Source organism: Centroberyx affinis, unplaced genomic scaffold, assembly GCF_046629955.1.
Source record: "Centroberyx affinis isolate AG114_WGS23_722 - 3 ecotype Tasmania unplaced genomic scaffold, CSIRO-AGI_Caff_v1 ptg005670l_1, whole genome shotgun sequence".
In the NCBI taxonomy this organism is placed as follows: Eukaryota; Metazoa; Chordata; class Actinopteri; order Beryciformes; family Berycidae; genus Centroberyx; species Centroberyx affinis.
In genome coordinates, this window is record NW_027282859.1 from 68,097 (window position 1) to 95,344 (window position 27,248).

The 27,248-nt window shown below is 41.5% G+C and overlaps 1 protein-coding gene across 1 annotated transcript in view; it reads left to right on the forward strand.

Annotated features, from left to right (window-relative positions):
* Positions 1–26,359, forward strand: part of snx7 (sorting nexin 7) — a 37,321-nt gene extending 10,962 nt beyond the window's left edge. The window contains exons 7-9 of the mRNA XM_071547102.1: positions 912–998; positions 6,787–6,939; positions 25,069–26,359. Of these exons, the coding sequence (XP_071403203.1) occupies positions 912–998; positions 6,787–6,939; positions 25,069–25,152 (324 nt within the window). The 3' untranslated portion in view covers positions 25,153–26,359. The remainder of the gene's footprint in view (positions 1–911; positions 999–6,786; positions 6,940–25,068) is intronic.
* The last annotated feature ends 889 nt before the right edge of the window (positions 26,360–27,248 follow it).

Genomic DNA, 27,248 nt, shown 5'->3' on the forward strand with positions numbered 1-27,248 from the left:
GGTGGGAACGAGACGAGGGTTAGACCCGCAGAAGAGGTTTCAGCGATCTAAAACACGAGCGGTAGGCTAATCGTCAGGTTCTGGCGTCAGTCCCTCAGAATCAAAGAGCGAGGGCTTCTTTCTAGAGCCGCCATTTTGCACCGAGAGACGTTCAACAATCATACAGGGAGAAATCCATCGTAGAAGAGGCAGAGAGACCAACTTCTAGACCATAAAGAAAGGCATTCTGGGAAATGTAGGAAATCACTAACTTAAGTAGAAGCGGACGATGCAGGTTGATGGAAAGTGGGTCGACCAAAAAAGTAGATTACAACACTTCATCACAAAATAACTCCTGGAATGCATTGAACATCACATATTGATGATATACAACAGTGTAAGCGTATCTGATGATGGATTTAACCAGTGTAGTATTGATCAGTTCATTTACATCAACATGTAAATAGCATCTGGGCCATAATCCATTTTTAATAAAAGGCTAATATCGGCCCATTGTTTCTTTCTTTCTTTCTTTCTTACTTACTTTCTTTCACACTGACATATTTGCCTGTGAAGACAAAATGGTCCAGGAGGACAAACTGCAGCATTTCTTTCCTCCCCCTTGTTCAGTATTTCTCTTCCTTCACTCCCCTCCTCCTCCTCCTCTCTGTCTCTTTTCTCTCCTGTCCTCCTCCTCTCTATCTATCTATCTGTCTCTTTTCTCTCCTGTCCTCCCCCTCACCCTTTCAAAATAGTATTGCTCTCTCCTGGCCTTTCCCCCGTCCCTACTTCCGTTTTCTCTCCTCCTTTCATTCTTACTTGTTTCAAAATATTTTGTCTGCGGCTAACCAGTGTATAGGTCTAAATAGCAGTGAACTGTTGTACTCATATTGAAAGTAACGCTCCTTGCCCTGCGGTGGTTTCTCCACTAGGCTGTGATGAGGAGGAGGGACAACATCCAGGCCGAGTTTGAAGTCAAGAACGAGGCGCTGGCCTCCAAGAAAGTCGACCAAGAAGCGGTAAGTGCAATGCACACACACACACTGACAGAAAATCAGACACACACACACACTCCCTCCCACCTTCCCCGCTTCCCTCTCTAAGCCAGCCGATGCGTTTGAGTGTCCCCCCCCCCCCCCGCCCCCCAGTCATTTTCCCAGAGATTAGGTGTAATAAAGCGAGGCACGGAGTGAGTGAGGCCTCTCCCATAGAGCCGCCTTGAGCTCATATTGGGGAGGAGGGGGGTGGTGGTGGGAGGAAAAGGGCTTCCTGGGAGGATTATCTAAATAACCAGGCTCGTCGGCTGGAAGTCCGTCCTCAGCTCAGCGCCACTCACCGGGAATAAGAGCTGTCAATATTATTTCACACTGTAAGCCCGGCAGCTAATCGCGCCGTAATGAAAATTCCCATATCCTTTTTATAGATGACGGCTCGCTTCAAATGTCAGGAGAGAGAGAGAGAATGAAGATAGCAAGTTGGGAAGCAAAGGACAGAGCTATTTTTGACTTGAGGTGTGTGTGTGTGCGCTTGTATCCGCGTGCCCAGGTGTGTATCCGGCCCCACCCCCCCCCAGCTGATATTTAAATCCATCTGTGAGATTTTAATTAAGGCGCAAGGCGGAGACGTTCACCTGCAGACTTCTATTATAACTCTCCCGCTTTAATTAGCGACGGGTGTGAATGGAGCGGCTTTCTTCTCGCCCTCCGTTTTTTGGAACATGCCATTCAGGTTCTGCCTTTCTAACAGATCTCCGCTAATGAGAAGGGAAATGTCAAACGGACGCCTTTTGTTACCGTTTCCAATGGGGCTCTTGATGAAGAAACCCGGGGGCCATAGCGGTTCCACATTTTGAACTGAGCAAGACCCCCCCCCCCCCAGGTAACGGCGTTTCATTAATATTTAAAGGATCTGGCACTGATAGCAGTAGTTTGGAATTAGTTGCGAGGTGGAAAACTTTCCGAAAAGGCCACGTTTCAGGAATTAAGAAGATCACAGATGAAGCCCTGTGTATTTTTGAATTTTTTATTTTTTTTTCCATGGCTTAACAGGTGATTGGGATGAAGGGTTTGGGTTTTTGAAGGCCAATACCAGTATTTTAGAATTAAACCTAATAGCCAAAATTGAGACTTAATATTGATTATCTTTAAATTTGACCATTTTCATGCCAAAAAATGACAAGGATTCAGTGTTTTCGCCCAGAATTTATTGTTGGAAAAGCCCTTTCCAACAATAAACTGCATTTTAGCAGCTGGGGACACTAAGGCCGCGTTCACACTGCAGCTGAAAGTCACATTTGACACAGATCTAATGTTTCTATTCAGTATCAACATCAAAAAGCTGCACATAGTCATTTTTTCAATTGTCGGTACAAGAACGGATATGAGGTCTTTTTTTGTTGCGTATCTTGTCAACACCGCTGTCAGTTCATATTGGTATGAGATATGGGTTGCATCCTAGAATAGATAGATAAACAATCATCCTAAAAAATCATATATGAGCAAGCAATTTACAATTGAGCATGAAGGCCTGTGGTGTGAACAGAGCCTCAAACATTTTGAAACCCAGGATGATGACGATGATAATGAAACAAATCCTGACTTTCTGTGTATTTCTACTTCAAACAGCACAGGCTAAAATCCTTACTGTGTAAATATTTACTTGACCTGTATTACAGAGAAGATACTGAGTTTTTTTTTTTATGTAAGAGTCAGCCATTCAGATCCAGACTGCATGCGTTTGTCATGACCCAGTGCAGCCAGGAGAGGACGGTGCTGCTCCAGTTTAGCAGCACATAGTGAGGAAACAGGTCGATCTCTGTTGTTAGTGGACTGTTAGTCAATTGCACATGTCTAGATTTGGCCTGGCTGAACCCCACCGTCCATCTAAAAAAATCATTTAGTCTCCTGTTCAGTTTTAGATCTTACTTTTCTTAAAATGGTTTCTGCAGTTCTGTCATTGGGATGAGGGAATTCCACTTTATTCCAATGCAGTTTGATTTGTTTTCTGCTAACAAGGATCAATATCTTGAGACAAGGCAGAATAAGGTGGATCACTCCACTATTTAGAAAATGTAACTTGATTCAAGCAAACAAGTTGATTTGCATCGGAAACAAGTGCAATTATCTCACCCCAATGGCAGCATTTTTCATTTACTTTAAGAGAAATAAGATTTTAAGACTGAATACTAAATTTAATTAAGATGGATTTTTTTTTGTTATAATACAAGTCATCAAAAGAAGTGCTTATAATTATAAACAAAAGAAATATATCGGTTCCAGTGAGTAGTGGTAAATTAGAAGACATCAAATGTATTATAAACTGTTGAATTCTTATTAGTGTGTCACAATGTCTTATAAGTAATCCATGAACTTTTTATCACATATGAAGTGATATGTAAAAGAGTCATGACAACTAACTTTATGCATTTGCATTTACAATGAGCTGTCAATGTCTTGCTGTTAGTATGGCATGCTAAAACTTGACTTGTTTCATCTCAATGTGACGTCTTTCAATAAATGAACATGAAACAAGGAATTGAATCTGGCAGTAAGACATTTATTTTAATACATTTAATATCTTTAAACAAGTCGTACTGTTGGAAAAAAAAGTTAAATATCTACAAACCACCAAAATGATAAGCTTATTTTCAAATGATCTCACTACAATGGCATGATAAGATACAAAATAAAATCCCTTGTCAAGCTTGCCATTTATTGCAGTGCACAAACACACACACATAGTAGAAACACAACTATAAACTTGCACTAATTTTGTGTTCTGTCTCTCCCACACTACTCCCACTCTCCTGACACACACACACACACACACACACACACACACACACACACACACACAGTTCAGTCTCCATGGATGTGGAACAAGCTGCCTGTCAATCACCCTGCTTCCTCTTCTGCATAGCACATAGACTGTGTGTGTGTGTGTGTGTGTTATCTTGGTCTTGTTTGTCCCTCCGCATGTCATCTGTTTAATTGTTGAACCAATGATGTTGTTGAGCATCACCACAAACAGGCACTCAGTAGGGACACACACACACACACACACACACACCCCCAGTGTGATGGATAGAGCTGCTAAGGCAGCCACAGCCTTGATGAGGTGGCTGAATCAATAACACTGCAGTAACAAGCAGGCCACTGAGATCTCTACTGTGTGTGTGTGTGCATGCCCGTGGATAGGCCCGTGTACAGCGTGCTTTGTTGATCTTACTTCTGTAAATGCCATTGTCACTCTAAATGTCAGGCAACCCATCCATACTGAGACTTGGTGAATACAGCTACATACAGTAGCATGATAATAATGTGATTACTACTGCAGTAAGATGGATAATACCAATTTACTGGCATTTGGTGTCTTTTACCATGCAAACCTTTCTCTGACATATAGAAACATATGATAGTTGTGAAATTACATCTTTTAATATCAACATATTGGATAGTGATGGCAGAGTTGATGTCTGTAGAGGCTTTACAGTTGCGTCACAAATCTCCCAGCAACCACAGCTGGCAACAGGGAGGTCTACTGGAGAACTGGCTGTGTGCAAATAAAGACTAAATACATAACAACCAGGCTAGAAAAAGAGAGACACCTGGGAAAAAAATTGTTGCGGTGTGGATAAAGTTCAGTTCAGTAACGTTCTAATTAAAAGTGAACAGTGTGATGAGGTGGATTTGTTTCCAAATGTAGGTTACTGTGACACAGTAAACTGTCTTGTCTTTAGCTCTAGTCTCTACTCCAAAACATGAAGAGTTGTAGCTTGAGAAGAGTCGAAGCTGTTAGTGTTAACATGCAACAAATGAGTGTTGCATGTTAAGCAATGTTGGCCAATTGGACTAGATTGATTTTTTTAAATACTCTTCACATTTATATTCATTATTATTTAGTATGGGTCCTCAACATGAAGACCTGGTCACCCAAAATGCAATCTAAGGGTTTGTGCTTCTTGTTCATGCCTAAATTCATTGTCTCTCTATATCTAAATATCTATAGATATTTCTGAAATGATATATTTAGCATCTCATATATGTACTGTATGTATTCACATTACTGGCATTCAAGAGTGCGTGTCCAGAATTGGCCACAGTACCGCAAAAAAAATCTGAGATTGACTAACATAAATAATACTCATAAGTACTTAATAATAAATACTATTATGAAATATGATGACCTGATGCAGTGAACGTTGGCTCAGTGTCTCAGGCTAATATCTTTGTGGGCCCTAATGTTTTAGAGGCCACTAAATTGTTATGTGCCACAATTATACTGTGGAGTAAAACTTAATGTCTTCACAACTTGTGACTCTCCCAACTTATTCCTAGTGAACAGCTGCACCGTGGGCAGCTATGGAGGTCAGCAGAGGGAGAAATCATTTTAATTCATATGGACCATTTATCCGTATAGTTCACATTTACTACCACTCTTTTAGTCTAAATTTATTGTCCAGATTTAGGGGCTCCCATTCCAGCAAAAAGTCCACATTGTAGCACTGTAGCACTGCTCTGGTTCACACTGTCCACAATCCACATCTCCACAGCATGTGTTGGAGGTGGACACTAGAACTCTCCATCGAAACCCTGGATGATATTCATGCATACTCAATCATACAATAAAAGTAATCAAACAAACTGCATGAGGGATGTGAATGACACTGATGCTGATTTAAAAAGGCAAAAAAATGACTGAAAGTGTCTGAAAAAATGACTGAAAGTGTCTTTTTTTTTATTGGTTTGAGGCCTGAAATGAAAACTCATTAAATACACTTTTTTTTGGATTATAGCCACTAGCAAAATCAAAGTAAAAACAACAAGCTACTCATGTTTGACTGTGTATAAAAAAAAATAAATAAAAAAAAAGGAACACTGAAAAGCTTAGATCCAAAAGTGTTCATACCCTTCAATTACTACTTATATTTATGTATGTGTGCTGCTCATGAATATTATGTGTCCGTGTGATTTTCATTTGCGATGTTGCTCATATTCTATGTTGTCTGCTTCACTTATGTTTGCCAGTCCCTTCTTGGCCGGGCTGCTCTCGCATAAAGAGCCTCTTAATCGCAGTGGGACTCTGCGGTACGAATAAAGGTTAAATGAACATTTTACAGGGAGATTGCCGGGCTTTCACAGAGCATACTGTACGTGAGACGATCAAGGCTCTTGGGCACTTGTGGCATTTCTGGATCGTAATTGAATTTTCCACACCGGGACAGTCGGGGGGGAAATCTAAAGGTTGTGGAATTTGCGGAATATCAGGGACATGTGACGAATGAAACGCTTTAAACGAACAAAACAAAAATACAAAATGTACTTTTTGTACTTTTTTTGTACTTTGGACAAAATATATTGTACCGTATGGCGGCCACCAGAATGGGTTTACATTTGAAGGTTTACAAACACAAACGTGATATATCCGTTTAAAAAAAGTTACTTGAAATTCTTCACCCTCATTACTTGCAAAATGTAGATGAATTTTGGAAAAACAGATGGCAGGCTTGAAAGCTTCTTAGCTCCTGTTTGAGATGGGAACCCCAAATGGGTTAAAAAGCCTTTCTTCTATTCAGCTATTCATTATGAAAAGTCAAGCCAGATGGTTTTCACATCACGTTTTTTTTTTTTTGCAGCATATCCATGGAAATTCATGGAGAAGTCAGGGAATTTGACACAAACATTTGATTTGTTTGAGGGCTGGAACCCCAAATTAGTTTATTAGGACCATATGTGGTCTAATAAACAGATGATGGTATGTTTTCTTTGAGGAAGCGGTCAGTCATTGGTTTGTGTGTTTGGTTGGCAGATGAAGGAGGAGGTGGACGGCCTGGCGGACCGGGTCGAGTTCGCCAACAACGCTCTAAAGGGAGACTGGTCTCGCTGGCAGGAGAGCATGCAGACTGACCTCAAATCAGCCTTCGTTTCCACCGCCGAGAAGAACGTGGAATACTACGAGAAGGTGAGCCGGGGCCCGGATCAGTGTCCAACCTCAGTATGCGATACAAGGCATGCTATTTAATATCTTTTTAAATCTTAACATTTTCATGCCAACAAATTCCAAAGTTGTTTCCTGCAGAATTTTATTATGGTCAGGGTGGAAAAGCCATCTGGAGACTGCTTTGCACAGAGTGATTAATGTTTCTTATTAAAATTAATGTTGTGCTAAGAAAAACCAGAAACATTAGGCAGCTGCATTTGCATCCTTTTTATACCAGATTTTGATTTACAGTTAATTAGTGCTGAAGAATTTAAAACTATCTCAAATCATTAAGTGACTGAGCATTGAGACCATGGGACACTAAAACTCTACATTGAAACCCAGGATAATCATAAAATATTAATGATGATAAACATTTTCACTTTTCAATTATATAACAAATGTGTAATCAAACATGCATCACATCCATAATTTTGGGGGTGGATAACAATGATTGGCCAAGATCCAATTATGAATAAAATCCAAATATCAGCCTAATATGAACAAACTGTATGCAGGAAAGCTGAAAGGCAAAAGTGTTTTTTTTTACAGCTGACCAATAGAACAGCTTAAAGTATCAAACCCAAGTATATCAATTGTGCATTCAGTTGTACACTCAAACACACACACACACACACACACACACACACACACACACACACACACACACACACACACACACACACACACACAGCTCCCTTTAAATGTCTCTCCACAAGTCTTAGCCGAACCACTACTATAAGCAGCTCGCTTAAAAATAAAAGATGTGCACAATACTACAGAGCTCTGAGGCAAAGTTATCGGAGCAACATACTCGACTCTAGAGTGATATTGTGCTGATTACACTTTAATTAAAAGATAGCAAATTTTAATTTCTCACTGCAACACACTTGCAATGAGCTGAAAACAGTCAATATCATCAATACTAGCCAAGTAGCTTAGAGTTGTTTTTGGCCCGGTGTCCACCTCTGATAGTAGTTAGGTTGATTGCATATGTATTGTTGAATTGATTAAGACCTTAACCTGAATTGATTCTTGTGCGACATTTTGATCAGATTCCAAGCAAGTACATGTAAGTATGTATTTATTATTATTATTATTATTATTATTAGCCTGGGTTTCAATAGAGCTTTAGTGTCCCATGGTCTGAATGCTGTTTCAGAGGCTTTTCCCCCCTGCCAAGAATGCATTTTTGTGGGAAACGCTGACTGCTTGTAATTTGTTGGCATTAAAATGGCCAAATTTGAAGATAATTGTCACAAAATAGTGGAACCGACCCTCAGAAACCCACATCCGTGAAACCCTAGTTTGAGTCATGGCTGTTTCGTTGACTCGTCTTGACATAAATTTCCGAAAGAGAGGATTTAAACTGAGAAGAAGAGGAGGATAGAGAAGAATAGAGGCACGGGGGGGGGGCGAATACAAGAGTGGAAAGAAAGAAAGTGAGCGAAAGGGAGGGGGGGGGGGGGGAAAGAGAGGGAGAGAGGAGCGGAAGACGCAGAGAGGAAGAGACAATCCCAGACCCAGATTAACGAGCGGGGAGCCCGGCAGAGACAGCGGGGGAATTAGACGCTGCGAAAAAAAAAGAACAATGGAAGAGAGAGCTGGAGCGAGAGAACATAACGGCGAGAGGAGAACGAAACGATGAAGTCGTTACGGTAACAATAATTTACTCCTTTTATAGGTTTTGTTAGTCACACTGGAGTCTTGAGCGTGCAGTTAGGGCAGAAATATGGTTCAATTTGCTGTGGATTTATTTCAGTCCTTGAAGCTGGAGGTTTGCCAGCAGAGGGTAGCAGCGCCTCACAAATAATTGGCCTTTTAAAGGGGCTGTCAACTCGAATCATTCCTTTGGATGCAGTTGTGTCTTCTCCCAACAGTTAAAAGGGTTTTTAATGTCTGCTGATTATCAAGCACTCGGCCGTAATTGGCTGTGTGTCTGTTCGCCTGGATTGGATTTGGGAGGGATGAATGACTGCTGCAGGCCTGTTCTATCAAAGTACTCTAGAGCAAGCCACTTAACCCCCAACTGCATAGGTGCTGTAGCTGCGGTTGCACTGGGCAACTCCAACTGCCCAAAAGTGTAAGACTGGTTATACTGGGTGGTAAGGCTTTGTGATATGATATCAATATCACGATAAGCATAAGGAGTTTTTTCAATGTCGATATACATCAGTGATTCCAAAATATGAGAATGTTTGTATTGTTAGATATGATTTTGTCCAGAATTCCATGACTATCTGTATTGTCGGTAGAGAGATAAATAGTCAAAATAGTCATTCTTCTACATTCTCTAATTGTTAAACCTGGACCCCCTGGAACCCCCTCAAGGACCCCTGGTGGTCCCCGGACCCCACGTTGAGAACCACTGATATACATCATCATATGGCTTACATATGCAAAAACCACGTGTTAAATAATCACATTGAAAATTGTTTTTGTTTTTGTTTGACATCACACCGACCATGAAGTTCAAAGAATGTTCCTTCATCACCCATTTTCTCAGTTTTCAACCAAAAATTGCTTGTTGTTATCAGTTTAGACAGCAGAATTGTTTATCATGATGTCACACTATCATCATATCATCGCCCAGCGGCCAACAATGGAAGACTGTGGTTGTACTGGGCATCTCTTAGTGGCTGACAGTGAAAGGCCGGTCATACTGGGCAGCTCCCTAAACGTGTGTAACTGTATGAATATGAAGGAAGGTGTTAACATTTGTACTTCCCTGTTCAACACGGTCTCCAGTGTTGACAACACAGCGAAAGCCGGTGGTATTTGGGCGGACTGATCTTTTTAACAGCGAGTGTAATAATAGAGGCGGCGCGCGTGGGAGACGTCCTTGTCATATTTTCTGGTGTATTTCCAGCTCGTCTCTCTGCTGTCTCTCCTGGCCTTTTCCCCCGCAGCGGCCCCCGACACAAACACTCATCACTCCGCCAGGCTGCCCCCGGCAAGCAAGTGCGATACAGCGAATGAAGAGTACTGGTGTGTGTGTGTGTGTGTGTGTGTATTCGCCTGATACAGCCAAAGGGCATTGGACGTCTGCACTAAAAAGCATTTCTAATGCACCCACTGAAAATCATTTGTTAGAATTTGGGCTTTGAAAGATTGAGTGTGCCGGTTTCATGGATACGGCCTTGGACTTCAGAAACTCAATGTTATACATACACACAAGAGTTGATAAATGATTAATAGTTTTTTAACTGGGTATCTACACTACACGCAATAATACCTGAGAGGGCATCATTTTTGCTAGTGAGTAGTGTACATGGGATTTTGAAGGCCAATACTGATACTAATAATTTTAGATGGAAACTGCCAATAGCCCATATTATGTGCTGATATTAAATGTTTTTAAATTTGACCATTTTCATGCTAAAAAATGTACATGTATTCAATGTTTTCCCCAGAATTTTATTCTTCTCAGGGTGGAAAATCCTCTGAAACAGCATTTAGTCCATCATGGAACACTAAAACATTTCATCGAAACCCAGGATAATAATAATAACCAAAACATATTTATGCATACTTGTGTGGAATCTGATCAAAATGTTGCATATAATACATTCAGCTTCCTATTGATGATCGGTGTCGTGTTAATCAGTTATACAATAAATATGTAATCAAACAAACTATCCATATCCATCATATAGGGAGGTGGGCAACACTGACTGGACCAGATCCAGCTTTTAATAAAAAGCCAATATCCGCCTGTGCATGTATAAGAATAAAACCCCAAAAGGAAGCAAGAAGGATTGAGTAGCTCCCTTGTTAACACAAAAATTGCTAGCTATTCTTTATGAGAACCATCAACACAGTGGGGATATGTTTTTACCCATCAGATTGTTCGGCTGAAACTACACGGAAAAGTCACATGGCACGTCCTCGGCTGGTATCACCGGTGGGCCGAGACATCACCAAATGCTCAGATCCACACAAACACAAAGGGAACACTTGTCAATTGGTGCAAATGTATTATTTAACAGAACAGAGTTAAATAGTAATAAGCTACATGCAGCAAGATGACTCTAAAATAGGCTAACCCTGCGTTCACACTGCGAGCCGCTTGGTTGATGGGTCACTCTGTTCTGACTGACTGTGGGCGCTGCAGCAAAAAGCGTTGGAGTTAACATGGCATTAATGGAAAATGAAAGAAATACTTGAGAGCTTAATGTCGACCCTAACAACGGACGCAACCATTTTCCAAGCATCGTTTTTGAGACGTTTATTCCTCTAGCAAATGAATGGACCTCCGTCGACTTGTTGATTGTGTTGCTTGCAGTCTGAACGCACAGTGAAAGAGAACCTGGGCAGTATTAGTTGAATGCATTAGTTGAAAATAATGTGATTTGAATTTTGAGGCTGTTTAAATGTACATTAAGTGCACCTCAACGAGATGAAATGAAATATTTGATATCATACTGTCCCAAAACAGCAAGATAACACATAACTGAACTGACCAATTAACAGCAGTGGTAGTGTCAGTGTTGTTGGAAAATGTCCTGGGTCTATTTCTTGTTTTTGTGTGTGTGTGTAAGTGAATAGTTAATTCAATAGTTAATGATTCTTACCTGATAGGACCTTGGAAACCTGTCTCGTCTTCCCGAGTCTGTTGTCACTCCTCTTGTTCCCTCTGCCAACCAGGGAAGACTGCTAATCAATCCCGCTGCTTTTAAAAAACCCCCCAAAAAAACAATATCGCTTCAAGTAGCTCATCCATTATCGGCTAAAGACAAAGAGAATCTAGATCTACAGCAGATAAAACCCATCACCCAGAACTTTTTCTCCTTGTATCACCCCGGAGCGAGCCATGTTTTTGATGAAACTGCTGTGAGAGACAAGTCTCTCTTAATGCGAGCAGAGCAACTTCTTGTTTGAAGGCTAGTTTGAGGCACTGGGATCAGTCATGCCCTGCTTATAATGAATATTCTATGACTCGCAATATTTGGAGATGTTTGCACTAGCCAGTACATTAACTCTAGTTCTTAGCACAGCGTTCTCTACATTTATTAAGCAGCAATGGCCTCCCCATTGCTACAGAATTGCTGCCATCACGAGAAAAAGGCAATAAACTCCATTACAACAGTCCATTGTGATATGAAATACCCACGACTCGGAAATCAGGATACAGAACCTAAAATGACCTCTACAACCCCCATACTACAAAGAAAACAGGGAGAAATACTGTAGGATCTGATAGGATAACCTAACGGTTAGAAAAGCAGGCAAGTGACTCCAAGTTTCCAGTTTGAATCCATTGAGCGGCTTGGAAAATACGAGTGGGGAAAGTAGACAAGAAACACCTTCGTCCCGACAACATTGCCCTTAAGCAAGGCACCCAATGTCCAAGCGGTGGAGCTGCTCAGCGACCAGCCGTAGAAGACTGTGGTTGCACTGGGCAGCTATCTGGTGAGAAGGTGTGTAACCGCATCCGTAAAGCGGGGCAGTGCTGAAATAGAGCATGCATGCTCAGCAAAAAAAACCCTTCCTGGAATGAAGAATGTTTAAAAAAAAATGTTATTCTGTTTATAGCATGAACCCAGTTCACAGAAGAATGCACATTATAGTCAAATCAAGTCAGTTCTTGCGCTCATACCTATAGGCCAAAGAAGAAAGGGTTACGCCAGTTTTAATGTGTTGAATGAGCTTCTCTTCAGTGGAAGTTCATTCACTTCTAATGAGAGAATCCATGTAAACGTAAAACCAATGCTGTTTTGCCCCATTTGAGTTGCAGCTGAAGTTTATGTTGCAATACACCAATCTAATCGGCCTCATCTCCGTGACTCACTTGACTCGCAGGATCCTTAGTTGAACTCATAGTTTGCAGCGAACCAAACTTCCATCGAATTGAAACGCTTTCAACTCCTTAAGTGTTATCCTGGGGTTAGAGTTTGTTCCATACTACACGATCTACAAACCATAATTCTCTTAGTGCGCCGTGGAGACCGATCAGAGGAGGAGGACAGTGGCGCGCTCACACCACTCTTTGGTATGTGGTGACATTGTTATTCAGGTGCAGACGTGGGCTACTGTAGCCATGGGGCTTGTGAATGATTTATGGGTGCGGAGCGCAGACAGGCGGCCTATAAGAATCTAATAAGACGCCTGTACCTGGGAGGGTTCCACGCCACCTGGGTGTGGTAGAAGGAGAGACTGCGAGATGGAGGTGGAGGAGGACGGATGAAGGCGGCTGGGGAGATGGAGGGGGAGGGGGGTGGGGGGTGGAGAGAGCAGAGTGCATAAAAGAGGAGGCATAAAGGGCGAGGTGAACGAGGAGCGTCGGGGAGCGAGGGGGAAGAGTTTCACAGGACGACTCAAGGAGAGACTCAGAGATGAAGGGAGGAAGAGGAGGAAATGGAAGTATGTGGAGGAGGAGGATGGAAAGTAGAAGGGAGAGATGAGGAGAAGGAAGGATTCTGCATTCATGTCACATGGGAAAGATGGTAGATATGATCTTCCTCCTGGAAAATGCTGTTCACCTCAGCTTTCAGCTATGCTACTTACTCAGAATTAGTGATCCTGATTTCCCTGGATTCAGACGTCACCAACAAGGAAATGCCTATAGCTGTCCTCTTCAACTGGCGGCCCGCGGGCCAGCTCTGGCTCGCCAAAGCTTCCCATCCGGCCCGCAGAATATTAATGAATTCAGAAAATGTGAGGAGGAAAAAAATGCGTTCCAGTATTTAGAATATCTAGCATTTTTTTTCTTCCAATATTGAAGCAACCCCAAAAACAATTGAGATGGAAATAATTTTCTTAGGAATGATTTACCGACCCCAAATATGTGCATTCGACCCAATGCAGGAGTCAGGCCTACCTCACTCACAAAGCTGTGCTTGCTTTGCTGGTTGTGCACTGAATAGCAGTATCCTGACGAATTCCCGTCTTTTATAAATGGAATGCGGCTTGTGCCGTATCTTCATGCAAGAATGGGGACAAACTCATTTAGCTCTCATTTAACATTTCGTTTTATTTATTTTTTCACATGCTCTTATTTAACATTTCGTTTTATTTATTTTTTTCACATGCACAATAACGGTGACTCATAATAACAACCAAAACTTCTCAGTCAAAAAAAGAAAAAGAAGAAAATTTGTTTAATTAACATGACTTAAAAAACAAAAGAGCATGGCAAATGCCAGCCTTGTGTGACAACAGAAAATGGATATAAATAAATAAATAATTAAAACGGACAGGCCTTAGTTGCCAGAAATGTTGCTTTCAAGAGTCAGTCGAACGGAACGGTTCGAACGGTTCCTGCAAGGCATCTATACATCAAATAAAACGTTAAGTAGACCATGTCATTTAACAATGAATCCCATGAATAAAATCCTAAGGCTGAAATACTCACATTTGGTTAATGGGAGAAATTACATTTCCCCTCTGACACCAAATTCTTAACATTAGGCTTGACAGCTGTTAGGCTTATTTGCAAGCAGTCCTCCAAAGATTGGTTTGACAATCGGTTCCTCTCATGCGTCTTGATAGTGTTCATCTTTGAGAACGCAGATTTGCATGTATAGATTGACCCGAACATGGTGAGCACATACATAGCCAACGTCTTCAGTGTGCCATAGTCTTGAGGACAAGCCACTCAAAAAGTGCTCAAGCTTTCAGCACCACGGAGAGCAGCTTTCATTTCGCTGGAGGCCTGGATGTCAACTAGTTCACTTTGAATCGCCGCTTCGTCCAGCAGCATCACCTTCTTCACATTAGCGGAGAGTTCTCCGCCTGGGCTGATCATGAATGGGTCACGCACAAATTCAGTGACATCCCTGGAAATGGCAAAGTCATCAAATCTGGCAGAGAAATTCTCCCTCAGCTGTGTGATGAATTTCTTCATATTCTCTGTGACGTTGCTCACACCCACTGTCTTCAGTGTGTTGAAGTGCAGCAGCCTCCCTGATAACAAATCTGCGTGGAATAGATCAAGTTTGTTCCCAAAGGCATCAATCTTTTCCACCATATCCACCACACAATGTAGCGAAATAAAAGTTTTGAAAATGTGGTGGCGTGTTGTGTCAAGTGTACATACATAATGAGAATAATAGCTCAGGGAAATGTCCGGCCCCTGGCAATACCATGGCAGGACAGAACTGCTTGCTGAAGTTTTAGTTTGTGGTGGACATTGCAATGTTTGGTTTGCTGTGAACTCAAATGTATCATCACCAAGTGTGACAAAGCCGGAACAAACAATTCTACAGAAACCCTTGACAGCGTCTTGACAGATTCAAACAAGTTTCAATGCACTTCCAAGTCCTTTGCTTTTAACTGTCAAGTCCCTCTGACAGTTATTCCCATATGACCCTGAATGCAGCATTAACACATGAGAGACTCTGACAGGGGACGAGGAGGAGGAGGAGGAGGGGGAGGGGAAGGGAGTGGGGGTGTTAAGTGGATGGCAGTTACGAAGTCACCATTATTTCACCAGCGCAGAGTACCTCTTGCCCTCTGCATGTCTACGCACACACTTCCTACTCCTCCTCTTCCTCATCAGTGATCTACCCTACTAATGAGGAGGAGGAGGAGGAGGAGGAGGAGGAGGGGCGATGAAGAGGGTTAGAGGCTGTCTAAGGGGAGAGGAGAACAGAAGAGCAAGTGTGGAAAGGTGAAGCCATGAGAGCTGTGTGAGAGACCAGGAGCTAGAACGTGGGAGGGAAGAAGAGGTTTGAAACGAAAACAGAGGGAAAAGCTGAAGAAGAGTCTGTGGCACTACCCTAAAACCAGGGCTAGACCAATATATGGGAATGATATTGGCCTCTTATTTAAACTTGGATATCGGCGATCTAAATGATGGAAGGAAGGCGCATGAATCAAAAACATTGTATTCACTGCACACATTAAATATAAAGGAATTTGTTGGGATGGGATGGCACGATATATCAAAATTCAATATATTGCGATACAAAAATGTGACAATACGTATTGTGGGGCAGAAAAATGAATCGTGATATTAGGTCCATTTTGTTCTGCTGTAGTAATCACAAATGAGACGGCTTGACCATCACAATTTCACAAGCTCTCCTTGCAAAATTATATTATTTGCACTTTGTAATGAGATGATGATTTTTAAATTGTTTACATTCTAGCGAGCCAGTGCCATTGCTAGAAAGATTTGTCTCAGAAATAAACATAAGTCTGCACAGTCAGACTTTGTTGTCATTGAACTTTTATTTATTACATTGTATCGAATTGTGAACTCCATATTGCGTATCGAATTGTGAACACAATATCGTGTATCAAATCGTGAACCCTACATCGTGTATCGAATCGTGAACCCTATATTGCGTAATGAATCGTGAACCCTATCGAATTGTGAACCCTACATTGTGTATCGAATTGTGAACCCTACATCGTGTATCGAATCGTGAACCCCATATCGCGTTTTGAATCGTGAACCCTATATCGTGTATCGAATCGTGAACCCTATATCGTGTATCGAATTGTGAACACAATATCGTGTATCAAATCGTGAACCCTACATCGTGTATCGAATCGTGAACCCTATATTGCGTAATGAATCGTGAACCCTATCGAATTGTGAACCCTACATTGTGTATCGAATTGTGAACCCTACATCGTGTATCGAATCGTGAACCCCATATCGCGTTTTGAATTGTGAACACAATATCGTGTATCAAATCGTGAACCCTACATCGTGTATCGAATTGTGAACCCTATATTGCGTATCGAATCGTGAACCCTATCGAATTGTGAACCCTACATTGTGTATCGAATCGTGAACCCTACATCGTGTATCAAATCGTGAACTCTACATCATGTAGCGAATTGTGAACCCCATATCGTGTATTGAATCGTGAACGCTATATCGTGTATTGAATCGTGAACGCTATATCGTGTATTGAATCGTGAACCCCATATCGCGTATCGAGTCATGAACCCCATATATCGAATTGTATCGTGACATAAGCATATCGTCCCATCCCAAGAATTTGTCTTGGTGACACTACTGCAGAAACATATTGACAACTGATCGAATTTCACAGTTCACACTAACACACATGGTACAGGACAACAGGACCTTACATACAATGGAAAGGGAGCAGTGCAAGGTTCACAGCACACTATGCATATCACTCTATTTATAGACAGTAGAATATATAAATCACTTTACATAGTACGTAGATAGTAGGCGTACATCACTACATCACCTGCTACATCACACTCAACACGTGATTCCACTATGTTACCCTCAAGCAGTTAGACTGTGTGAGACATGATTACCTTCATTTCACGTGTGTATTTGATGTTTCCCTGAACCCCTATGCTCACTATTAGAGAACTTCCATCCCTTTTAATGTCCATAATAGTCACATGCCACTGCAGCGGATCAGCAGAGAACACTGGTTCCTATAAATATGCGCGCCGTATTAGGGCTAAGCCATACTCTGATCAGATGGCCTTACGTGGGCGTAGCAGGAGAGGGATGTGCTGATATTTGCAATTCTATTAGCATGTGTATATGCTGAGCTGTCGTTACTGTTGTTCTGCCTACACTGCTCCGCATGCTGCCATACAGCAAGACAGACGAGTTATTTGTGTCTGCAGGTCCTTTTTAAAAAAGTCTTATAATAAGTTATCTAATTTTAAGGCTTTTTGTTTTTTTTCACAGCATTGCATGTCCACCCTTAAGATTAATACAGAACAGGGTTAGTAGTGCAATATGCATCATATCCACTTGCCTTAACACAATTGGACTTCATGTCCCTTAATTAATTCGCCGGTGTCCTTTTTCTTTAACTACCCAATTATTTATTTCCGAACTTTCATTAGCTACGTTCAATCGGAAATAGGCTGCTTTTGCCAGCTTTGTTTCGATTTTTAATTAAATGCCAGGTAGCATTAAAAAGGTCTTTAAAACGTCTTAAATGAGGCTGTCTGAAACCTGCAGATACCCTGAATGAGTTACACTTTGTACTATTCTACTAGGAAGTCACACAGTTAAAACATCCACTGTGTTCATTCCAAGTCTCATTTGACAGTGAACAAAACTGCTGAACACCAGGTTCTGTAACTTGGCTGGGATTTTTCAATAACGGCCTGAGTCGATGCCAATTTGTGGGGGCCGTGCAGATGATCTTGGATCTGGATAAGTCTTGATATTCTCCTGTATTGTGAACTGGTCAACCAGTTGTATCTCAATGGAGACCGGCAGTAGCCAATGAGAGTTGTTCTGTTTGGGTGTTACAGTGGCATAAAAGTTCAGTGTTGGTTATGCTGTGATATTGTTATGCAGATCCAGGTTTGTGTCGAGCTGAGTGCGCTGTGTGTTGCATGCTCTGCTCTGCCTTCGCCATGCGTGGCAAAGGCAGAAACTTCCCAGCATTACCATGGTTACCCCATAGCAACAGGGGATCTGGTGGAGAACGAGACAGTTATAAATATGAGGATGTCGCCTTTTTTGTGTTTTAACACGGGCTGTAGTCTGGGGGATGGCGCAGAACCATTACTGATTAGTCTTTTTAGGGTTGGATTGATTTTTAGAAGATCAATACCGATATTTTTGGATTGAGGCTGCAGATTGTGTGCCAATATTCAGTGTCTTTGAATCTGATCATTTTCATGCCAAAATAGACAATGAATTTGTGCTTCTTCCAGAATTGTATTCTTGTCGGGGCGGAACACCTTCTGAAGCACAATTTAGACCATCATGAGACACTTAAAAAGCCATAATAATGAAATTGGTTTAGGTGGGTTAGCAGCTCCTTAAGGCAGAGTGATGCAGGTTTCACTGCAGGTATTCGCTGCCAGTATCAGCCCCAGGTATCGGTCTAACCCTACTGTCCTAACTGTCAAGGTTCTCATTTTTAAGTCATTTGCCATTGTGCACTAACTCTAACAATGTATGTTACTAATATCCAGTGAAACCTCACTTAAGGTGATTTTCATGTTTGTTACTTGAATTGAGGCCCATGGAACATCGTCCTTTGGGCTCATGAATCCATTTCTAAAGCCATTGTATATTTTCAGATAGAGGCACTTGATTCACCCCCATAGGGAAATCCTCTTTTCTCAATGGCGGATGCTGGAAGGAGTGAAGGGCTGATGAATAAATCACTATCAGTAATCAGATCTTATCCTTCTTTCTCCTCAAAACCAATGACAATCACACCGGGGAGCGGGAGGGTGGACAGGCAGCAACAGGGTTTATGAGAAATGTGGTCTTAATTTTGAGAAATAGCTCTAACAATACCACTGGCATGAGAGAGAGGCTACCAACTGTCATTCCCAGGGTCTCATTTGTTTACAGTAACTATACCAAAGTATCAGAATTAGTTTGACAATGATATATATTCATGTTTAAAAATGCTATACATGGCACTTTAATCTACGAGGCCACCCTGCCACCAAGAAAGTTAATATTTTGGAGATGCAAGGTTTCCTAACTGGCAGCCACAATATACTGTTTATATACAGTAGACTCACATGAATGTCAGGAGAGAGAGTAATAAGCCTACCTGATAAACAAACTTAAGTTCTGCTGTTGTCCTCTTATGAATTAGTTTCTTCTTGATTTGAATTTAATTCCGCCACGCAATTGTGTGTGTGTGTGTGTGCATGAGTATGTGTGTGTAAGAGAGAGGTTGTAGCGTGTCCCCCACCATCTGTGTATGTTCTCCTGATTATCTCTGTTTACCTGTTTGCCGGCCGGGCCAGCGGAGCCCGGAGGGTAGCTATCGGCTAATGAGGCTAGCGCCTCTGCTTTCCTAATGAACCCTGTAATTAGCACTTTAGCCCTGGGTTTGCCTGCTGGTCCATGTGTGTCTATGCACATGCGGGTGAATGTTTGTTCGTGTGTGTGCGTGCGTGCCTCTGCGTCTTTGTTTTTTATTATTTTCAATATGTGCGTGTTTTTCTGTCTGTGTGTGTTTTTGTGTGTGTTATACATGCGTTTCTGTGTGTGTGTGTGTGTGTGTGTGTGAGTCGGTCAGAGGAAATCATTAGCTTCAGTTTACATTGTTAAACAGCTGGATGTGTTCATTTAGATAAGGAGTTTGTATCCAGGTGGTTGAAAGGTGTGGAGGTGTTGGCAGTAATCTCTCTGTCAGTCACGCATCAGAGCCATTACAGCCTCTGCAACTTCAGATGGGCCAGGCACAAATCTCCATCATATTGAGGTGGACAACACTGACTCATTTTTAATAAAAGGCCAATATTGGCTAATTGAAATATCAGTCTAACCCTAATTGCTGTGACTTGATTGTAGTAGGCCTGTCCTTTGTTAAGGCCCAAATGCACCGGAGCATTTGACGCACCTTGGTATATGGTTCTATGGTGCACTGCAGGCAGGAGATGTGAAGTGTCAACACCAAGGCATTGGCATTTACATTTCACCACTACGAATGGTAATATATAGTGAATACAGTACTGTGCAAGAGTCTTAGGCACATATAAAAAAAAAAGTGTCAAGCGAAGATGCTTTCAAAAATAATGAAATGAAAAGCTTCTGTATATAAAAAAACTTTACTACACTACTTTGCTAGTACACTAATGCAGAAAACAAATAAACATCTAAGACAAAATTTCTATAAAAAATCTAGGGTGCCTAAGACTTCTGCACAGTACTGTGTATAGTGTATATTGGGTATATAGTCTGCTCATTATACTTGTATGCTAGCTGTTAAGTGAGTGTTACCTGTTGCACCGACTACCTCTGCAATTTCTCACCATACTTTCTCTCTAGTCTTCTTTTTTTGTTATATAAATTTATAATTTGCAGTATACCACAAGGCATTTTTTAAATTGTGTTAATTAGTTTTTCCTGATCCATGAGTCTAGTCTGGCCTCAATTACTGGTGTAAAAAAAAAAACAACGTGAAGAGAATCCCAGTCTGAAATGCAGTTGTGCTGGTCCTTTGTTGGCGCTTGCAAAATGGAACCAAGTTCGGAGTAGACAGGTCAAGGCAGTTGATTCTCTGGTTTTAGTCCTTTAGTTGAGTAATTAGTCATCATGGCCCTGTGACCCATGCCACAGCTCAACGGGAAGAGCAAGGCACTTACACTGCCAAGGTCAGGGGTTTGATTCCCACGAGGGCCACGCAAACTCATAATGTATTCACTCAACTACTGTAAGGAGCTTTGAATAATGTCGCATGAATTTTTTAAAGCACATCTCTGACATTACAGCGACGGGCACAAATCCTGTATGTATCCGTTGTGCATAGTTACCAGATCTACAGAAGAACTGCATTCATTTGCTCAAGCGTGATAAATAATGCATTCAGTCAGGTTTGTATATAAATAGACTGTATGAATAGTTGTCAAAATGCTGTCAGTTGGCGATGAGTTTCAGGCCGAAATTGAGTGCTTACATGGCATCCCTGCTCATTTTAAAAGTAGGTTTAGATGCATGTGTTTCTTCTTTTAGTTGGCGATTCTTTCCTTCAGCAAGACCGGAACTAGAAAGCTCACTTATCCAGAAAGCTGACAGAAATCCCGGTTCCGCACAGTCAAATGCCACCATGCCGCGGATTCATTGTCCTATAGGCCCCGGTTCCCTCTTCCTGCACTTTTCTGTTGTTGTCAGATCAGTTCGGTACCATTTCCTTGCCTCTCGGCTCTCTTTGCAGTCTGCCTCAGAGAAAGTTCCGCTGAGTTGACGAGCCCGTAAATCCCGGGCCCTAAAACAGATTTAGCGCTTCCCCCGGATCGTCTGAATCTGCTTTGTTAGAAACACCCCGGCCCTTATCGCTGCCCCGAGGGCCAAAAAAACACCATATGTTTGAGCGTAAGATAATGTTACCAAGTTAGACAAACAGTACTAATCCGCACTTTTCCTCATAGATAAGCAGGTTCGAACGTCAAATCGGGTGGGGAACAAAACATCTGCGCTAACCTGTAATGTTCTCTGCTAAGTTAATTAACAGGGAAAAATCTCTGCTGAGCGAGCTGAAAACTCTGAGAGAAACTCTGAAAGCTGAGAGAAACCATTAGTTTGGAGTGGTCAGGAACACAATGATGAAGTCTGGACATCACTGCATGTTCAATTTAATATTATTTACGAGCTGTTGTATCTTTTAGGTTGTTGTGTCATTCCGGATAAGAGACGTAATGTTTATAAAGAGCACACTCTGGTGATAGAAATACTGGTGATAGAAAATACTCCGCCAGCAAGGCAATTTGAATAAATGTTCAGCAAATTCTCTAAAAGGTCAGCGATCACTCCGCTCTTCTTTCCCATCGCAATTTGCTTTGATCTACCTCCTATCTTCTGCATTAATATTTCAGCCAGGCTGAGTGCCGAGGCAGAAATGGGCAAATGGTAGGTTTGGAGAGGCACTGATCTTTTTTTTTTTTTTTTTTTGGTCCATGAATATCAAGCGTAAGTTCAGTTTGTGACTCCGTCAGCAAGTAAATAGAGATGCAGTGCCTTATAATAATGTTATTTGCCATTATGTCCCCATAATAGGTTCATAACCTCTTATGGAAGTTCTGGAAGCAAATTTAAGACTGCCTCATGACAGTTGTAACTTAGTCTATGACATATGTTAATAAGCACATTAAACTACATTAGAAATCATTATTGAATAACTGCATGTTATGTTCTGGTTGACTGCTTCAAGTAAAGTGTAACCCGGCTGATTATGGATCAATGCATCAATTACAGAGTCACAGTTTCCATTAAGTTCCCCAATCATAGCCTCCGTCTCCATTCTAAAACTGCTGATCCCAGTCTAAGTTTGGAACAGGCAATCAGAACCTCTTGTTTTTAATCTAGACTTTGGAAAGGGCTATCGGAACCTCTTGTTTTTAATCTAGATTTTGGAACGGGCAATCAGAACCTCTTGTTTTTAATCTAGACTTTGGGACGGCCAATAGGAACCGAGGCGATGTGGTTTTGTCTTTTTGTTCAAGTAAGAATCCTTCCTGCTGGAGACGAGAGAGGGACTCTTGACTGAGGCAGGAATACAGAGAGATGCAGTATTCTAAGACAGAAGAAATAAGAGACTTTAAGACTTTAATGGTTGGTTGAGCATTAAACACTTCCCAGCAGCTCTGTCAGCTTGCTGGCATACCTCAGATGTTCCGTTTTCCAACTGGCCATGGAGTCCCTGGAACATCATGGAATTTATAGAATTATATTCCAGACAGAGAAAGGGGAATTAGAAAAACATCTCTGAGTAAGTCAGGAAATATCAGGGAATTTTACAAATGGGTCACTTTACAGGAATATACTAGATTGCTCTGGATATAGAAATATCTCATTGGTTGAGTTAAACCGCAATGGACACAGCCAAAGAACCACGGTTTTTCTGAGTGTGTGTTAACTGGCAAACCTGAGTGGTGAAGAAAGGACATATTTAAAAAATACAAATGCAAGAATTTATAGCTAGTTTGAACTTGGAAGGTCAGCTAGGCTAACTAGCTAACCTACTTTTTTTCAGTTAGTAGCAGAGCGCTAGGCTTCATATTATTAGCTTCCTTTTTTTCCCCCTCTAATTTACTATTTCTTTTCTCTTTGTTTTTGTTTTCTCTATTTCCTTTTGATTATTGTCTTTGACACATATGTACTGTACTCGGCTTACTCTGGTGATGTAGAAAGAACTGTCATTGCCAATTTGTTGTATATTTGAAGACTAAGAAAAAAATATATATATTATCAGCTTCCTCGTCTCTTACCTCTTGTCTTTTTCACTGGGCTTCAGTCTAACGTTACATAGCCCGAAAAACGGTGGTTCTTTGGCTCCGCCCACTGAGGATTAACTCAACCGATGAGATTATTTCATGCCTCCAGAGCAGCTCCGCCTCTGGGAAATGTTTGTAGCCGACGCTTGCGAAGAAAATTGGCTGTTAAACGGAGAGGCGTCAGGTGGAGCCTCTGACTTATGGCTGCCTCTAAACAAACCGCTATTACCCTGGAAAAACTGACTGCACTTTATTGATGTGTGGTGACAGACCGGTGCCCGAGTTCACACATTAGGCTGTTTGTGTGTGTGTGTGTGTGTTGGCGTGCGCTTGTCATTTGCTGTTTGTGATTGCATGGGTTTCTGCCTCTCTTCCTGCTATCTAGATAACTGCTTTTATGCCATAAAAGTGTGATTCACTCGCAGTCAAGTCCTATGACACGCACACAAACATACACACACATGCATAGGCACACACACCACACACACACACACACAGAGCAACTGTCTCAGTGCCTGTGTCAGTGCAATAATGTGCCTCCACTGATGAGATGGTGAGGCAGTTGGGCGAAGAGAGAAGAGAGTGACAGATCAAAAGAGGAGTGAGAGAATTGCAGGGGTAGATGATTGGGAGAGCAGTACAGGCACAGGCTCAGCTTTATGTCTGATGATGGTGATGAAAAGACTTGTTTGTAGGGATGGGACGATATGTTTATCTCATGATACGATTCAATACACCATACAATGTAATAAATCACAGTTCAATGACAACAAAGTCTGACTGTGCAGAATTATGTTTATTTCTGATGCAAATCTTTGTAGCAATAGCATTAGCTCGCTAGAATGTAAACAACAATTTAAAAATGTCATTACAAAGTGAAAATAATATAATTTGGATGGAGAGCTTGTGAAATTGTGATGGTCAAGCGTCTCATTTGTGATTACTACAGCAGAATAAAATGGAGCTAATATCACGATTCATTTTTCTGCACCACTATACGTATTGTCACTTTTTTGTATCGCAATATATTGAATTTCCATATATCGGATATCGTCCACCTCTGATATGATGTATATGACGCAGTTTGTTTGATTACATATTTCTTGTAGAATTGATCAATACTACAATACTACTATATTATTATTATAAGTAGTAGTATTAGTAATAATATCCTGGGTTTCAATGGAGAGTTTTAGTGTCCCATGTTGGTCTAAATGCAGTTTCAGAGGCTTTTCCACCCTGATGGGAATAAAATTCTTGTCGAAACACAAAATTTTTGGCATGAAAATGGTCAAATTGAATGATAGTGAACGTTGGAACAAAATATGGGCAATCGGCAGCTTCAGTATCAGCCATCAAAAACCCTTTTCAGTTGAACCCTAGGTGACGACGATGATGATGATGATGATGATGATGATGATGATGATGATGATGATGACAATGACCTGTTTTCTCTTCCAGTGTCTGGCTGTGTGGGACTCGTTCCTCGTCTCGCAGAGGACGGATCCCGGCAAGACGGAGCAAGACGGAGAAGACGCCTCTTAACGCCTGGAGACGTACCTCCTCCTCACACGCACCGCCACCCCTCCCCCTCCCCCTCCACACACACACACACACACACACACTACACCACCTCCTCCAAAACTACACACACCCCGAAAACACAGTTCTCTCTCCCCCCCCAAAACAACAACTTTCACTTGTGCAAACACGCATCGTATATGAACCCAAGCACCCATGCACACCCGCACTCGCACACACACACACACACACACAACACACTTTCTCTCTCACTCTCTCTCACTCTCTCTGCCAGGGGAACCAGCCAAAGAGGTTAATCCCAGTCTCACCATTCCAATGATGATTGTAAATCACTAAAGCACAGACTGTGATGCCTATGATATCTGAGTTTACACGTGCATGGCCAGCCATTAAAGGAAAAATCCACCCTAAACCAATGCAACACTGTTTCACAAACGGCTATAGGTGATGTACCTTGCATTTCCGGGTTCATTTTCTTGTTCGGTGGTGTATTTTTCTTATTCCCAGGGATTACTGGCCAAATATCCATAGACCAGAATGCATCGCAGCCACAAGTCACACGTTGGCGTTCTGAGTAACCCTTTTCTCAACTCTCGCTCCTCTATCGCTATCTCTCCCTCCGCCTACACGTATGACCAAAAGCTGAACGCAACACGTTCACGCCCGTTCTCCGGGGGGCTGACGAAAACGGCATTCTGGGAAATGTAGGAAAATCACTAACTTGATGTAGAAGCGGACGAGGCGGGTTGAGGGAAAGTAAATGACAACACTTCATCGCGAATTAACTCCCGGAATGCATTGAACATCACATGACATATAACAGTGTAACGGTATCTGAGGGTGGGCGTTTCCTTTAAGGCGAACTGTGGATCACATGGTATGAATCACACACAACACTACCATCCATCCACCGTTCAACACTAAGGAGAGATGGGTTCAATTTTCTATGAAATCTTCTCAAGTACGTCGAGTATTTGGTTACGTGTGCCGATAGAGATTCGTCTCGTTTACCTGTTTCATGATGACTCGCTACCTACAATGTCTTGGTAACAGAACGCTTAAATAATTTTGACAAATGTTTTATACTGTTATACTTTTTTTTTTTTTTTTCTGCTTTTATCGTTACTGAATATGTAAAAAAAAAAAATCATGAATAAATTCGATTTTTGGATGCTGGCTTAATAATTAAAGAGAAATTTGGTACATTGAACTGGTGTGAATTGTGTTGAGTAGGTTGTGACCGGTTCTCGAAGTGATGTGAAAAGCAGACTTATGAAATATGACAGGTTTTCAGAGCCGGAGTACAGCGAGTGGCATGAAAAATAAGCGTTCCGGCGGCCGTTTTTCCACAACAGGCATATTTTGTCCTCCCTCGTGTCAAAGTGGCTCTCAAAAAAAAAAAAAAAAGTTCGACACGTTGGCAGGGTCTAATCCTGAATGCGGTCTGATCAACACTTCCCCAGTCATTATTCTTCTCCCGTGACAGGTTATCGATTTGAAACGTCTTTTAAGAAAATGTTTTTCTAGCACCTGTAATGATTCTCGCTCCCGGGGCCGAGCAGAAAAGCGTCGGATATCTTTGGGAAAGAAAAAAAAAAAAAAAAAAAAAAAACGCTCTCGGCTTTTGACAACAAATCTGTCGCGCCGCAGACACATACTTCGTTTTTATGGTTTATCAGTTGTCAGGCGCAGAGGAGTTGCAGCCCATAATGAAAAGCCGTTCTGAGAAGACAAAAAAAAAAAATGTGCTTAGCGCTATTTCCAAAACTGCCAGGCTTCAGCTGGGTTCATGTCAGCTGTTTTCTAAAGCTTCCTTACACCTCATTGACTTCTTTACATCAAATGGATATTCATGATATTTCTGTTTTTGTGGCACACTGAATGCAACGGTTCCAAAAATAGCTGGCATGAAAAAAGGAACGGCTATATGAGGTGACAAATACATTAGACAGTTGAGATATGATAAAGTCCTTAACCTGAATTGATTCTAATGAGGCATTTTAATTAGATTCCACACAAGCATGCATGAATATGTTTATAGTTATTGTCCTGTGTTTGAATGAGTTTCAGTGTCTTAATACTGACGAGGCTGACAAGAA